We start from the raw sequence: 16,284 nt of genomic DNA, 5'->3' as shown, positions 1-16,284 counted from the left end.
ATTTAAGAACTCAAGTACAGAGAATTCCAAGTATAAAAGTAATTTTGGGTTTTCCTTTACTTGTGTTAGACTGCACACTTAGGGATCCAGTCCATTAAGGGTTATCAAGGGGTGAAGTCTGACCTTAGGTGCCTTCTGCCTCCACTCCTTCCATGGTAGTGCCAGCAGCTGCATTTCTCATTCTTTATCTCTGGGTTCACAAGAAGCCCCCTGTTAGGTTGGATGACTACCCAGAACAACAATGGGTGTTGCACTATTTCAGGACTTACTAAAAATGGCTAAACTCTTTATGAAGTTGGGACACTGTAGCAGAAAAATTGCCCAACAAGAAACTTAATTCTTCTCTATAAAAGCAGAGAGAGTTGCCAAGGAACTCGATTTCCTGCATCTGTAAAACTGCATGTGTAATGAGTCATTGGCCTCTTTTTTTCTCTTTTTTTAAGTTTATTTATTTATTTTGAGAGAGAGAGGGAGTGGCACAGGGGCAGTGAGAGAGGGGGACAGAATCCCAAGCAGGCTCCTCACTGTCAGTGAGGAACTGGACACAGGGCTGATCCCACGAACGGTGAGATCATGACCCGAGCAGAGACTGAGTCAGACGCTTAACTGACTGAGCCACACAGGCGGCCCCTCCTTTTTTTTTTTTTTTTTTTTAAATTAAGACTAATAAATAGCCCAGGGACAGTTATCATCTGTTATGAAGCCCTCTTCATCTATGGCCTGGGGTGTTTCTGGGCTGATTATACCATGAAGAAAAAGTATGAAACAAGTGGAGAAAAACAAATGTAAGAAATACATCAAAATGTTCCTTAGTTAGGTTATCTTTGGACAGAAGAATTCTTATCTTTATACTCCTAGATTTTAAAGTGTATTTCTTTTTTAAAAGTAGCTGTTACTTTTATAGTTAGCAAAAAGAGAAGTTTGAAATATCAGTTTATACAATTCTGCATATGCCACTGGAGGTAGCTATTTCTGGCGTTTCTCCCAGCTCACAACAAGCCCTTCTCTTCTGGGAATACCTTATCCCCCACCCAGTTCCCAGGGAGGAGTCCCAGGCAGCCATGTGTGTGTATATGGGTCAGGTTTTAATGCAAATGCTACCTCCTCGGAGACTTTCCCAACACACCCACCTAAAATACTCACCCCCAACACCTTAGTCTGTTTTGTTTTATGCATAGAGATGATCCTATCAGCAATTATTTTACTTTCTTATGTGCCATTTTTACCTTTTCAGTGAGGGGTTTATCTTGGTGATTGCTGTGTCCCCAGCACCGAGAACAGTATCTGACATGCAGTGCACACTCAACAAAGTATCACGCAACAAATGACCACACCTGCCTGACCAGAGAGGAGCAGGGAGAAGGCTGTGAGCAAAGCAAAGCAATTCACAACATTTCTGCCTGAATTTGGAGCTGTTGTGCTCACATGTGGACGCAGCGCTTGTAGGGTGGCCATATTCTGGCTTCTGGGCCAAAGAAAGAAAAATCCGGATGACGAGAGAAGAAGGCATGTGTGATAAGCAAGAGAGACCTGGTCCCACAGCCTTCTTGGGCCTGCTGTGTTTCAGCTGTGGACTGCATAGCTTATCATCAAGTTTTGTGTTTTGGGTCAGGCTGGAGTTGGTGGCTCTTATCTACAAGCAAGGAGCCCTAATCGATAGATCTACAGCTACAATCATGTTTTAAAAATTCATAGCAGTAAGATTTGGAGGAAACAGGGACACCTGGGTGGCTCAGTCGGTTAAGCGTCCGACCTCGGCTCAGGTCATGATCTTGCGGTCCGTGAGTTTGAGCCCTGCATCGGGCTCTGTGCTGACAGCTTAGAGCCTGGAGCCTGTTTCAGATTCTGTGTCTCCCTCTCTCTCTGACCCTCCCCCGTTCATGCTCTGTCTCTCTCTGTCTCAAAAATGAATGAATGAATGAATGAATAAATAAATACATACATACATACATACAGTTTTGGAGGAAATACTCTAGAATGTTTGCCTCTGAGTGGTGGCTCTACCTAGTTTTTATATTTTCTAAAATAAGTTTGTATTACTTTTATGATTAGAAAATAATACAGTCAATTGAGTGTCCGACTTGTGATTTCAGCTCATGTCATGATTAAGCCCTGGGTTAAGGTCATGGGATTAAGCTCTGAGTTGGGCTCTGGCTAAGTATGGAGCGTGCTTAAAATTCTCTCTTTCTCTTTCTCTTTCTCTCTCTCTTTCTCTCTCTCCCTCTCTCCCTTCCTCCCTCCCTCTGCCATTGTCTCTGCCCCTCTCCCTGCCTTGTGTGCACACTCTTTCTCTCAAATAAAAAAAAGAACAAAAATCTATAATCTTCTTATATAGAAAGAATATAAGGTGATAGGCCTGCAGGAGTCCAGGAGGTCCTATTCTGTCCATCCATCTTAGTTTAGGATGAAGAAGGGAGAGGTTACACAGTGAAATCACTCACCCAAATTCACAAAGCTCCTTCATACAACACATCAGGCTTTCTGAGGTCCAGGGCAGTATTTTCTCCACCAAAGGTCTTTGGCCAGTTGCTGTGCTTTTTACCCTAAATTGCTATATTTAAGTTTTTATTCCTTACTGCCTGCCTGCCTGCCTTCCTTCCTTCCTTCCTTCCTTCCTTCCTTCCTTCCTTCTTTCCTTCCCTCCTTTCTTTCTTCCTTCCTTATTTTCTTTCTTCTTAAATAATCCTCTCACTCAAGACAAAATAAACGCTTCCTTTTAGGGGTTAATTCTAGTGAGTGGGTGTGGCTATCCTACGGCTGTGTTGGGACAGTTTCTATGGCAGCTGTCCAGACTCTGTAGGAAAGCAGTGCCACGGTTGATTAATGATGTCTGCCCTGAGCACAGGGAGAAGAGAGTGGATGAAGAAAAGTTCTGTTTCTCAGATGCAAAGCAAAGCTGCCTTTATGAGACAGGGAAAACACTTGGAAAGTCAGGGGATCCATCTGTATCACGTATGCCTCTACCCCCTGGTTTATGTTCTAAGGAGTTCTAACTGTGTTGTATAATGATGGCATAATAAAGGCATAAATAGTAAGGCAGTGGCTGTGCAAATTCCCCTTTACTTTTTGGGTACCTTTGTCTGAAATTGCATTGCACTTTTTTCAGCTAGCTGGCGGCCAAAAGGGCTGACCGTTGTTAGGCAGGGGTGTCAGCCGATGGGTAACTGGGCAACACGGAGGCCTGAAGGAAGTGCTTGTGCAGGGTGGTCTATTTCTGGGCTGGCCCATGACGTGTCTCTAATTCCTAAGTAAATCTCACTGAACTACTGATTTGTCTTGCTTGCAACTAGAAGTGCATTCACCACTCCTACCTAATTTTAAGAAAACTCCTTAAATGATCCAAGAACCCACCTGGATGGTATGCGACCCTGCCTTGGGCTCAATAAACCAATGAGATGGGGAGGAGGTGCTAACAATCCAAAGAACATCAAACTGTCACTTAGAATCCAGGGGGAGATGAAGCTGTTGCAAGATGCCAGGGCAGAGAACTATAGACCAATTTCCCTGATGAAAATGGATGCAAAAATCCTCAACAAGATATTAGCCAACTGGATCCAACAATACATTAAAAAAATTATTCACCACGACCAAGCGGGATTTATACCTGGGATGCAGGGCTGGTTCGATATCCAAAAAACAATTAATGTGATTCATCACATCAATAAAAGAAAGGACAAGAACCATATGATCCTCTCAATAGATGCAGAGAAAGCATTTGACAAAATACAGTATCCTTTCTTGATAAAAATCCTCAAGAAACTAGGGGTAGAAGGAGGATACCTCGAGATCATAAAAGCCATATATGAATGACCCAACACTAATATCATACTCAATGGGGAAAAACTGAGAGCTTTCCCCCTAAGGTCAGGAACAAGACAGGGATGTCCACTCTCACCACTGTTATTCAACATGGTATTGGAAGTCTTAGCCTCTGCAATCAGACAACACAAAGAAATAAAAGGCATCCAAATCGGCCAGGAGGAGGTCAAACTTTCACTCTTCGCAGATGACATGATACTCTATATGGAAAACCCACAAGATTCCACCAAAAAACTGCTAGAATTGATCCATGAATTCAGCAAAGTTTCAGGATATAAAATCAACGCACAGAAATCAGTTGCATTCCTATACACCAACAATGAAGTGACAGAGAGAGAAATCAAGGAATCGATCCCATTTATAGTTGCAACAAAAACCATAAAATAACTAGGAATAAATCTAATTAAAGAGGTGAAAATTTATACGCTGAAAACTATAGAAAGCTTATGAAAGAAATTGAAGAAGAAACAAAAAAATGGAAAAAGATTCCATGCTCCTGGATAGGAAGAGCAAATATTGTTAAAATGCCGATACTACCCAAAGCAATCTACATATTCAATGCAATCCCTATCAAAGTAACACCAGCATTCTTCACAGAGCTAGAGCAAATAATACTAAAATTTGTATGGAACCAGACAAGACCCTGAATAGCCAACGCGATCTTGGAAAAGAAAACCAAAGCAGGAGGCATCACAATCCCGGACTTCAAGCTATACTATAAAGCTGTAATCATCAAGACAGTATGGTACTGGCACAAGAACAGACACTCAGATCAATGGAACAGAAAAAAGAACCCAGAAATGGACCCACGAATGTATGGCCAACTAATCTTTGACAAAGCAGGAAAGAATATCCAATGGAATAAAGACAGTCTCTTCAGCAAGTGGTGCTGGGAAAACTGGATGGTGACATGCAGAAGAATGAACCTGGACCACTTTCTTACACCATATACAAAAATAAGCTCAAAATGGATCAAAGACCTAAATGTAAGACAGGAAGCCATCAAAATCCTTGAGGAGAAAGCAGGCAACAACCTCTTTGACCTTGGCTGCAGCAATTTCTTACTCAACACGTCTCCATAGGCAAGGGAAACAAAAGCAAAAATGAACTATTGGGACTTCATCAAAATAAAAAGCTTCTGCACAGCAAAGGAAACAATCAGCAAAACTAAAAGGCAACTGACAGAATGGGAGAAGTTATTTGCAAATGACATATCAGATAAAGGGGTAGTATCCAAAATCTAGAAAGAACTTCTCAAACTCAACACCCAAAAATCAAATAATCCAGTGAAGAAATGGGCAAAAGGCATGAATAGACACTTCTCTAAAGAAGACATCCGGATGGCCAACCGACACATGAAAAAATGCTCAACGTCACTCATCATTAGGGAAATGCAACTCAAAGCCACAATGAGATACCACCTTACACCTGTCAGAATGGCTAACATGAACAACTCAGGCAACAACAGATGTTGGCGAGGATGCGGAGAAAGAGGATCTCTTTTGCATTATTGGTGGGAATGCAAGCTGCTGCAGCCAGTCTGGAAAACAGTATGGAGGTTCCTCAAAATACTAAAAATAGAACTACCCTACGACCCAGCAATTGCACTACTAGGCATTTATCCACGGGATATAGGTGTGCTGTTTTGAAGGGACACATGCACCCCCATGTTTATAGCAGCACTATCAACAATAGCCAAAGTATGGAAAGAGCCCAAATATCCATCGATGGATATATGGATAAAGACGATGTGGTATATATATATACAATGAATTTCTACTTGGCAATCAAAAAGAATGACATCTTACCATTTGCAACTATGTGGATGGAACTGGAGGGAATTATGCTAAGTGAAATTAGTCAGAGAAAGACAAAAATCATATGACTTCACTCATCTGAGGACTTTAAGAGAGAAACAAATGAACATAAGGGAAGGGAAACAAAAATAATATAAAAACAGGGAAAGGGACAAAACAGAAGAGACTCTTAAATATAGAAAACAAACAGAGGGTTGCTGGAAGGATTGTGGGAGTGGGGGATGAGCTAAATAGGTAAGGGGCATTAAGGAATATACTTCTGAAATCATTGTTTCACTATGCTAAGTTGGATATAAATTTTAAAAATTAAAAAAGAAAATTAAAAAAACAACAACAAAAAAGAAGCCAGGACAGGAGCCCAGAGCCCAGAGAGCATGAAGGGACAGAGGTTTCCTCTTCCCCAAGCTTGTCCCCTTCCCCTGCTTCTCCTCCAGTCCCCAGGTAGCCCCACTGCTGGCAAACCCCACAGGCATCCGCAAACAAGTCTCACTTCCCTGCACCCAGAACCCTTGCTGTGCCCCCCAACCCCACAAAGTTGGGGATGGAGCTCCTTCATCCAGTTGGGCAGAGGCAGTGGCACAAAGGCACAAAGCACTTCCTCTGAGAGGCCCCCTGGGAGTCCTGTGAGTTGGAGCCACACTGCTCTGGAGTCAGTCTTAAATATTTGCTAAGCGGATCATAAATGTCACCTCACTGCAGACCCAGCTGCCAGTGTCTCCAAAATGCATGGAAAGCTGATGAGATGATTCCAATGGAACTGGAAACTTCATTTTCCACTAACTTAGATATTTCTGGGGAGGAATCCAGAACTCAGATTTATCTGAGAACTCAGTTAGTCCTGTATCCACGTCCCAATCATTTGTGAGTGTGTAGAATTTAGGTTGGAATGATACACGAGGGGGAGGAAAGAGATTTTCTGACTCTGCCAGTGGTTAAGCTCTCAATTACTTAGGGATTTTTTCACCTGTACACATCGAAAGTGGAAGAAATTCTCTTCTATCTGGATAATTTTCTTATGTGTTCCAGGCTGCACAAAGGGTGGAAATCACTAATCTTGTAAAGGCTTTTGCAACACTGAATTCTTAAGACTCTGTTCTTACATAATGTACTTTTTTTTTTTTTGCTTGTTTTTTTTAATGTAAGTTTTTTGTTTGTTTGTTTTTATGTGGCAACCAGAGGTTACACAAAGCAGGGCAAATAGATTTCATCTTGCATATCAAGTCCTATTAATTGGTAGTAGCAGCCTGAGTGCTGTGCTAACAAACATTCAGAGGCCACATCTGGGTCCTGCAGGAAAGAGTGGATTAGCAATGTCTGCCTTGGTTATGGAAGCTGGGGATGGTGGCTCTCATGCCATGTATTTGATATTCCTGAGTTACATCAAGGGGCACCTTTCAGACTTCTACACCCAGGGATAAGTTCCTAGGATTCTGGAAAATGACCATTAACAGGTTTAGAAGATGAGATTCATGATCAATGGTTTCTGCCAAAGAACTGATGTGGCTGCTACAGAGACAAGTGTGTTATTTATGACTGATGTCTTCTACTAACTTCCTGTGAATAGCAGAAAGTAGGTGTCCACTTTCTCTATTGTGCTTTGGGTCCCACCCTCCCAGTGGTCTCCTGGCCCTACCTTCTCAGGATCGGTTCTCCACAAGGGTGATGGACTGAACATTCTGTCTCAACCCCTGATTGTGTCTGCCCCTGTCCCATCAACAACAGGACAGTTACTTGCCTCCGCATGAGGGTCATCCTGATCTGGTCCATGCTTCTCTCTCCATCTCCATCTCTTGTTCCTCTTTTCCTTGGCACTTTGTGTCACAGCCAAGCTGAGTTCCTTGCTCCTCCTGACCTTTTTCAGTTGGGGCTCCTTCTGTGTGGGGTGCCCTGCTCCTTTCACATCACCCCTCTTAGTTCTCCAGTGACCTTCCTTGATGCCTTTCCTGTCCCTTTAGACTGGTTTCAAGGGCCCCTGGAACTCACTATGTGCTCACTTTGACCCTATATTGTGATCAGAGGTTTGTCTATCTCCCCTACTAAAACCTGAAGCTCTAGCAGGCAAGAACTGCATCTATTTTCTGTATCCAAACCCCTAGGGCAATGGATGGCCTACAGGAGTGCTTCAGACAGGTTTTTTAGATGAGTGGATGAAGGGGGACTGGGTAGTTTTCCCAAATTCATGAAATTAATGGTGATTCACCAGGGATTATCACTTGTGATCATTAGGTTGACACTATCCACATTTCCCCACAGTATTTTCACTGTTGTATCAAACTACCTGCCCTCTTGGCCCCAAATGCTGCTTTTCTCAATAACAGTTATTGCAAGAATTCCAAGTGCCAATTATGAACCGTGTAAAAATCTGGAGATTCAAAGTCACTGCATCTTAAATCTAGAAGAGGCCTTTTGGGCCATCTATTCAGCTGAGGTCTAGAAGACAGAACTTTATGCCTCATCCATGCCTCCCTCCTTCCCTTGCTCTATACTGGAAAAAAAAGGAGTTGTTCTTAGCAAAGTTAATGGCATCTGTGAGAACTGTATGACCAACTTTTTATGGTCTGTATTATGACAGATAATTAACTTTGATTTATACAAAGGTGAAGAGAGTAAATATTTTGGCTCAAATGGTGCAGCTGTATGCAGCTCTAATTCCCAGATCCCTTGACCAAAATTTACTGTTTTTTTCTTTTCTTAAAAAAAGAAAAAGGGGGAGGGGTAACTGGCTCATTTTGGAGAAAAGAAGTGAAATGTTTCACCTTATGTAGCTGTGTTTTCATCTCATAGTAGGCAATCACAGGGATGGATGCTCGGTAGTAGGTTTCAAGGCGCTTGGCAATGGTGGTGGTGTTGTTTTCCACCAGAGGGCTGCTCTGGTTCCTCTGGAGAAGGCGGTTGGTCATGGTGTCTGCTGAGCAGTCCATACAGATCACCAGGTGCGGGTCTCCAATCTGGGGTGGCGGGGGGAAGCATAACATAGTCAGAAATTCCACTCTGTGATATTCTGGAAAGGCCTGAGACCCCTATTTCTTTCCCTTCCTGGTCTACTGGTTCCTCTCAAGGTCCCAGAACTACAATGGGGCAGAACTGGGACTGGACTTCATGGCTCCTCTTTTCCAGGTCAGTGGCTTTCCACATGCTTCCTCTGAGCTGTCTCTTGCCCTCAGCTTTTGTCACCTCATAGAATATAGGGATCATATAGAATGCTACCCAATGCAGTTGTAATCTGTCCTCCACACTAAGGGGAGTTTCCTTTGGGAAGCCGTCCCTGACCTACTGAGGCAGAGCTAATCACTTCCTCCTTTGTACCCCATTCTATCTTACACAACCACCAGGAGCATGGTGTGACTGTGTCTGTTTTATGTGAAGTCAGTAGAACATAATGGTTGAATACACAAAGGTTGGAGTCAGGTTGTTTAGGGTCAAATCCTGGTGTGGTGACTTGTCTCTAAGGTGGTCTTCACCAATTCCTTCTCTTGATGTACTTTGAGCTCTTCCCTCACAGAGACATAGAGCCCATAACTCCACTTCCTGACTCTGGCCTGACCTGTAACAATTTGGACCAACAGAATACAATGGAAATGATACCATATGCTTTTAGAAGCAAGATCCTAAGAAATCTTGCAGTTCTTGCCTGGTTGACTATCGTCTAAGATGTCCAACTATTCTGATTGCTAAGCCATGAGGAAGCCCAAGCTAGCCACGTGGAGAGGCCTTGTGAACAGAGATACCCAGCCAACTCTAGACTGTTTTAGACATCCCAGCCCTGGCTGTAGGTATATATACCAGCCTTAGCCATTATCTGACTGTATAAAGTCAACTGTGTGAAGGGCTTCAAATGAGAACCAGTCAGCCAAGCCCATCGAACCCCAGAACACTCCTAGAGAAGATAACAGATTGAATTTTAGGCTACTTGACTTCATCATTAATCGGAAGTATCACTCAACTTCTCCGCACCCTACTTTTCTCATTTGTGCAATGAGGATGATCACAGAATTGCTGTGAGGGTTAAATAAAATAAAATAAAATAAAATAAAATAAAATAAAATAAAATAATGTAAGTGTGTTGCTTGGCATATGGTACTCCATAAGTATTAGCTATGATGTTTATTTCTCCTATGAGGCTACAGTCTCTTTGTGCAGGGTTAGCAGGTGCTTGGCTCCTGGTCATAAGTCTTGCATATAGTAGGGAGGTGATGAAGAAATGTTTTAGTGAGTCAATGATAATGATGTGATCAGCAGCACCAATCTCCCAATCTTCCTATCCTTCTCTTAAATGTTCTTTGGCTCCTGATGTCTTCATGTCTATGTTGCTTCCACTACCAACCCCAACCTTGGATCAAAAGAAACTTGTTCCCTCTCCAGATCTTGCAGTGGTTGGGTTGTGAGTAAACAAAGGTTTGCCACTTCCCCTGTGGGAAGTGCCTGGGATGGATGGGAACAAAGGGTGGAGGAGGACTTTTAGGCAACAAGGAATGGTAAGTTGCTAGTAAGTGTTGAGCAGACATTTATCTACCCCCTCTATAGGATGTCCTTTAAAATACAAGGAAAAAATTCTCTGAAATCTAGAAGAGTGAAATAAACCTGCGGAATATGTTCATGCAACTTTTCTGCCTGTATTAATTGGAAAACAAAAATGAGCATTTGAGCAACGTTGAAAGGCTGGGTTTGGAAGAAAATGACCTGTATCTACCAGCAGAGGGCGAGCTTGAGGAGGCAGCCTAGGGTTCAGTTAGAGCTTGGCTCCCTGGAGCAATTTCTGGTTGGGTCTGTGTGAGAAGAGGTGATTTTCCTAATTGTGGGCATTTTCAGATCAGTCTTGATGACAGAAAAGACAATTTAGGAACCCATTCAGGTACAAACAGAGACAATGTGTATCTGAACAGGAGCTGGCAGTAATTGATCCTCTGGACCCAAATCAGTGCAGAACTGAGAGGTAGTTTTGTCTTCCACATGGATTCTCAAGAGTGTGGTTCATAGACCAGCAGCACAGGCACCATTCGGGAGCATGTTAGAAAGGCAGTTGCAGGTACAATCCCTGACCAACTGAATCAGTCTTGCATTTTAAGAAAATCACCAGGCGATTCTTCACAAAATAATAGTTTGGGAAGCTACTCTCCCAAGCCATTTTCTCGTGCCAAGACAATGGGGTTTGACCTAACCTTTCTTCTCTGTTCCCGTCCTATATTGAAACAAAAAATTTTTTAATGTTTTATTTATTTTTGAGAGAGAGAGACAGAGACAGAGCACCAGTGGGGGAGGAGCAGAGAGGGAAAGAGACAGAATCTGAAGCAGGCTACAGGCTCCAAGCTGTCAGCACAGAGCCTATGCAGGGCTTGATCCCACAAAATGCGAGATCATGACCTGAGCTGAAGTCAGACGCTTAACTGACTGAGCCACCCAGGTGCCCCTCTGCTCCCATCCTGCATAAAATACTATTGAGCAAGCCATCCCATTTGGAAGTGGCCTGTACCACTAATGTTTATAGTATGTAAAATTTTATGAAATGTTTGCATGAAATACCATTTAATTATTTTTATAATTATAATTTTATAATTTATAATTTAAAATTTTATAATTTATAATTTTATAATTATAAAAATAAAAAAAATTTATAATTTTTTAATTATAGACAGATATATCTATCTATATCTTTAGACAGTCCTCTGGAGTAGCTTTCTGTGTCCCAGCTCTGCCCCTTTTTCATTAGACTGTGGGTAACCTTTAACATCACATGAATGGAAGAGTGCTATCCCCTTGCCTGAGTGAATCACAGAGCCCTGGGGACAACTCTCTGCCCCCAATATCACCCTGATGGTATCCCTGGAATTCTGCCACAGCAGCATCAGGTTCCTTACAGCCTTTGTATTCAGGAGATCCCCATTAGAGCACAAGTGTCTTGTAAGGGCAGCTGGCATACAGCAGGCAAGCAACATGTCAGTAGCAAAGGCCTTTAGGTACAGCCATCCCTTAAGCCCTCTGACAGGAGGTATTATCTCTCCTCGAAGCAAGAGGAAATGGAGGTTAACTTGCCCAAGGCCACGGAGGACTAGTTAATGACAGTCCTTAGCCAGCTGTATGTGTGGCTCCAAAGCCTGGTGACTTCACCTTAGAGGACTTCACCTTCAGAATGGGGCTGAGGCCAGATGCCTGGTGGGCAAAATGGGGCCAGGAGATGGGGGCCAGACAGTGGGAAAGGAAGTGGGTGGTGTCTGAGGCCATTTTATGTTGCAGAAGCTGGCTCTGGCTGCCTCTTGGGTTCTAGCTGAGATGAACCCTCATCCCAGCAGAGAGCAGCCACCTGTATGAGCATGTCAGCTGCAGTTGACTTGTGAGAATGACTTTGCCTTAGTAATTCCAGCAGGTGCAGTGGGAGGAGGAGTTTACCCTGAGCTCCTGTGACCCTCACTTTGGTTTTCTTCTGATTAAGTCAGGACACTGGTTAGGCCACATTTACCAGTGGGCAGGGGCATGCCACCCAGAAACTCTCTTTTGTTGAGAATAATAGCCATCTTGTTCTCTCCAGGTGCCTCATTTTCCTCGTTTTTTTTTTTTTTTTTTTTTTTTTTTTTTTTAATTTTTTTTCAACGTTTATTTATTTTTGGGACAGAGAGAGACAGAGCATGAACGGGGGAGGGGCAGAGAGAGAGGGAGACACAGAATCGGAAACAGGCTCCAGGCTCTGAGCCATCAGCCCAGAGCCCGACGCGGGGCTCGAACTCACGGACCGCGAGATCGTGACCTGGCTGAAGTCGGACGCTCAACCGACTGCGCCACCCAGGCGCCCCACATTTTCCTCGTTTTAAAATGAGGACAATACTTTCTACCTTAATAGGACGATTGCCAGGATGAAATGAGTTAATAGATATCAAGTGCCTGGCACATTTTAAGCACTACATAAATGGGAGCCTGGCAATATATTCATCCCTTTGAACTGTAAAAAGTCCTGTTGGTCAGATTTGGGTTTAGAAGGAGTCAGAAGTTCCACCCATACTTTTAGCCTAAGTCACATGCACCAGCATATTTATAGTTTCACTGCACTGGGAGGTAAGGGCCCCTGGTTAACAATAAAGTGGCATGGCTATTTCTCATTTGCTCTCACCCCAGAGGTATATACCCTCAGGGAACCTCATTATAGTAAGGGTAGGGGGTTAATCCAGCATTCTTGAATAATAACAATAACAATAATAATAATAATAAACCACCCTGCTGCCACCGTAACTTCTGCCCCCATAGTGCCATTACACAGCTCAAAGTTGTACAATGAACTAGAAGTCAGGTGAAGAGGGCAGAAAATTTCAAGTGGAGAATCCCAAGGTATTCCCCAAGGCTTTATCACAATTCCAAGCAATTAGAACACACCAACTAGAAAGTCCGTTGGCCAGATTCATAAGATTTTTTTTTTTTTTTTTGCTAAGAGCTCATCCTGAAAATTAGAATACATTTGTAAACAGGATCACTTATTCTGTAGATGGAAGAGTTACAAGGTAGTTAAGAGTAGTCAGGTAGAGGGATAAAGTAATGTCATCATTCACACACCCAGGAATACTATGTGCATACTCAAGGTAAGGGCACCATTTCAGCTAAGAGGTTTCTGGGAGGGAAAAGCCAAGAGCAAGCACATGCATTTTGGCTGTTGAGCAAAAGGTTGGGTTAACACAAGAAAGTATTTCAATTTCACACTAGAGAGCCAGGCTAAGCACACACCCCCCTCCTTGAGATGATAATAACCCTCTAAAGTGGGATTATTTATAATCCCTACTGAATGGGATTATAAAGATTAATAAAATGACATATGTAAAGCATGTAGTTCAATTCCTGGCATATTTTAAGTGCTCAAAAAATAATAGCTATTACTCTGTTAGTTATGTATTCCGTATGGTATTGTCTGTATAAAAATGGGTGGAACAGAGACTGGAAGAATACACATCACGATGTTAACAGGGGTTATCTCTGGGTGATTAGTTATTCTTTGTTTTCTAGTTTTCTGTAGTGTCTCATATCTATATGATTTTTATTTCTACAGTCAGAAAAAAACCCCTAATTTTGGAAAAGACTGTAACAATTTATTGAGTACCATATGTAGGCTTATAAATGTGTCAGGCACTCTTCAAGGATCCCATCCAATCTTTCTGAGAGACACTGCAGTAGCCATTTTCAATTTACATTTTATAGAAGAAGAAATTGAGATACGTAAAGTTAAATGAGTCGCCAGTGGGTTGTACAGCAGGCTCTTAATACAGGCCTGTTAACACCAGTCCCTATGACCAGGGGTTGTCAGCTGGAGTGTGGGATGGAGATGGTGGTCGGAAACCCCAACCCCTTCCTCATATTCCTTCTGCCCCTGTCTCACACTCACACATACACACACACACACACACACCCCTACACACATGCGCTTTCACACATACACATATACATACACTGACACCTTCCCTTCTCCCAATATACCATACTGGACACTGAAGGCACAGATCATTAATTCAATGGGGGCAAAGCCATTGTTGGGAACAGAAGATAGGACGGTAATAGAGAAATCATACACAGACATACCCTTAAGCTGTGGATACTAGTTTGTGTTTGGTCTTTGGTAATGTCAGGTACAGGAGTTAAACAAATCCTTAAAGGACTTTGTATCTCAGAAGACTCAGAAGACTATAGGTATGCAAGAGCATCAGCCTAACTAACTAACTGGCTTTTCGGCAACATATGGTCCCGTGCTTCAGGCACATCAGTCTCTGTGACACAGAAAGGCTGGTTAAAACCAGCCAATCCCAGGCCCGAATGGCTTCAAACAGTTGTAGGCCTGATTAGTGCACAAGAAACACTCCCTGTGCTCTCAACCTGGCTGATTGCTCTGAATCTCTGGAGAAAATCAGGTGTCTGTATTTGTCTTTGCCAAATTTCAAATTAATTACTTGTCTGTAATTTGGAGGGGGCTCAACAAATGACGGGGTCCCTACAGGGCATAAATGAATTAAGAGCAGCTCATTCTGTATATTTGTATCATCTCTGTTATTCTGGTCAGGTTTAAAGCAAGTACTTGCTTTGGAAGGTCGCATGTGTTCCCTTGCACATAAGCCTAAGTAAGGGACGGTAGAAGCTTCTAAATTCACTGTACCCAGAGAGAAATCAATACCATGCTTGATCTTTAAAAACTCTTCCCAGTACTATGTAGAAGATTATTTATGTAGATCTCACCGCAGGCCAACAGTTCATTAATTAAATGGGGCACCTGTGTATTTTGTGAAATGGAATCATGAATTTAGCATTGGTTAAACCTGCCCGGTTGCCATGCTAACAATTCTTTTTCACTCCTGAGTTCTTGTGGGGTTCCTGCTCTGCACATTCTAACACTGTCTGAATGGGGCCCAAAGTGGGAGGGGCCTTCTGCTTTACTGTAGGGTAAATCATATGGGTATTTGAACTCATACACACCAAAGGCCAGGGAAAGACCACTGGCTGTGTAAAGCCTTCACCTTGCACGACATTATAGGCAAAGGAGAAAGGTGTTACGGAGTAGAGATTTACAGATGTGTGAGGTGTGATTAAAAAATGAGTCACCCTAATGTAGACAATATTTTATAGCCTTTTATAGCTTAGAAAACATATTATTGCATGTTTTGTCATTCAGTGCTCACAAAACCCTCAAATTAGGGTTTGGCAGGTGCATTGTCATCAGAAGTTGTCTCACTTGCCCAGGGTCACACCAATAAATGGCAGAGGCAAAATCCAGCTTTTCAGACTCTGGACCCCATGAGTGACGTGCTTCAAAGAGGCTCCACGTGAATGCCACTGCTCAAAACAGTTTGGAGTACCACAGGCCTAAAATCAGGGATCTGCCTTCTGACACAGTTATAAAAATCCCCAAGGGAGAATAAGGATTATAATTTTGCTGTTGTTTGCACACAGTAGTTGACAAAACAAAACAAGAGATGCTTATCTTTACCACACATCTTACTTATCACGCTGGGCCATTTGGGCGTTTCAAAAGAACAACTTTACAAAGTAGACTTTTAAAAGCCATTCTTCCTCCAGTACTTCCAAGCTAGTGCATAACCTGCCTTGACTCTCTTGGAGACCCTCCCAGGGCTCTTTGGACCTTAATTTAAGTTCACAGGCAAGGGAAGTGTGAAATCACCTAGGAGGGTGCTGTGGCCTTGAAGCCTGAACTTCAGTAGGCACTGTGGACCCCGCAGGGGTTACAGTGTGTCTCCCATCGTGGTTTTTTTTTTTTCAACGTTTATTTTTTTTGGGACAGACAGAGACAGAGCATGAACGGGGGAGGGGCAGAGAGAGAGGGAGACACAGAATCGGAAACAGGCTCCAGGCTCTGAGCCATCAGCCCAGAGCCTGACGCGGGGCTCGAACTCACAGACCGCGAGATCGTGACCTGGCTGAAGTCGGACACTTAACCAACTGCGCCACCCAGGCGCCCCTCCCGTTGTGTTTTAACGGTGTGTTTCCACAACTGCCAATCCCCGACAGGCAGGCAGTTTCTCAAGACCCCGACTACAACAACTTCTCTGTGTCCTCTCTCAATCCTCTAGCCTTGAAAAGGTCCTGATTCTAAAGTGGTGTAGAAAAAACTTCCCCATTCCTGGGAACAGCATGGAAGTTTTTTGTGTGTCTTGCATCCATGAAATACAGC

General features: G+C 43.0%; 1 protein-coding gene across 4 annotated transcripts in view; it reads right to left on the bottom strand.

The window, feature by feature from the left end:
• The window catches only part of AK5 (adenylate kinase 5), a 262,841-nt gene that overhangs the window by 13,701 nt on the left and 232,856 nt on the right, over nt 1-16,284 (bottom strand). For all 4 annotated transcript variants that reach the window (XM_045477912.1, XM_045477913.1, XM_045477911.1 and 1 more), the window contains one exon: nt 8,393-8,584. In XM_045477912.1, the coding sequence (XP_045333868.1) occupies nt 8,393-8,584 (192 nt within the window). The remainder of the gene's footprint in view (nt 1-8,392; nt 8,585-16,284) is intronic.

This window comes from Leopardus geoffroyi, chromosome C1 (assembly GCF_018350155.1).
Source record: "Leopardus geoffroyi isolate Oge1 chromosome C1, O.geoffroyi_Oge1_pat1.0, whole genome shotgun sequence".
In the NCBI taxonomy this organism is placed as follows: Eukaryota; Metazoa; Chordata; class Mammalia; order Carnivora; family Felidae; genus Leopardus; species Leopardus geoffroyi.
Note: the sequence above shows the minus strand (reverse complement) of the source record. Positions and strands in the feature narration are given on the sequence as shown.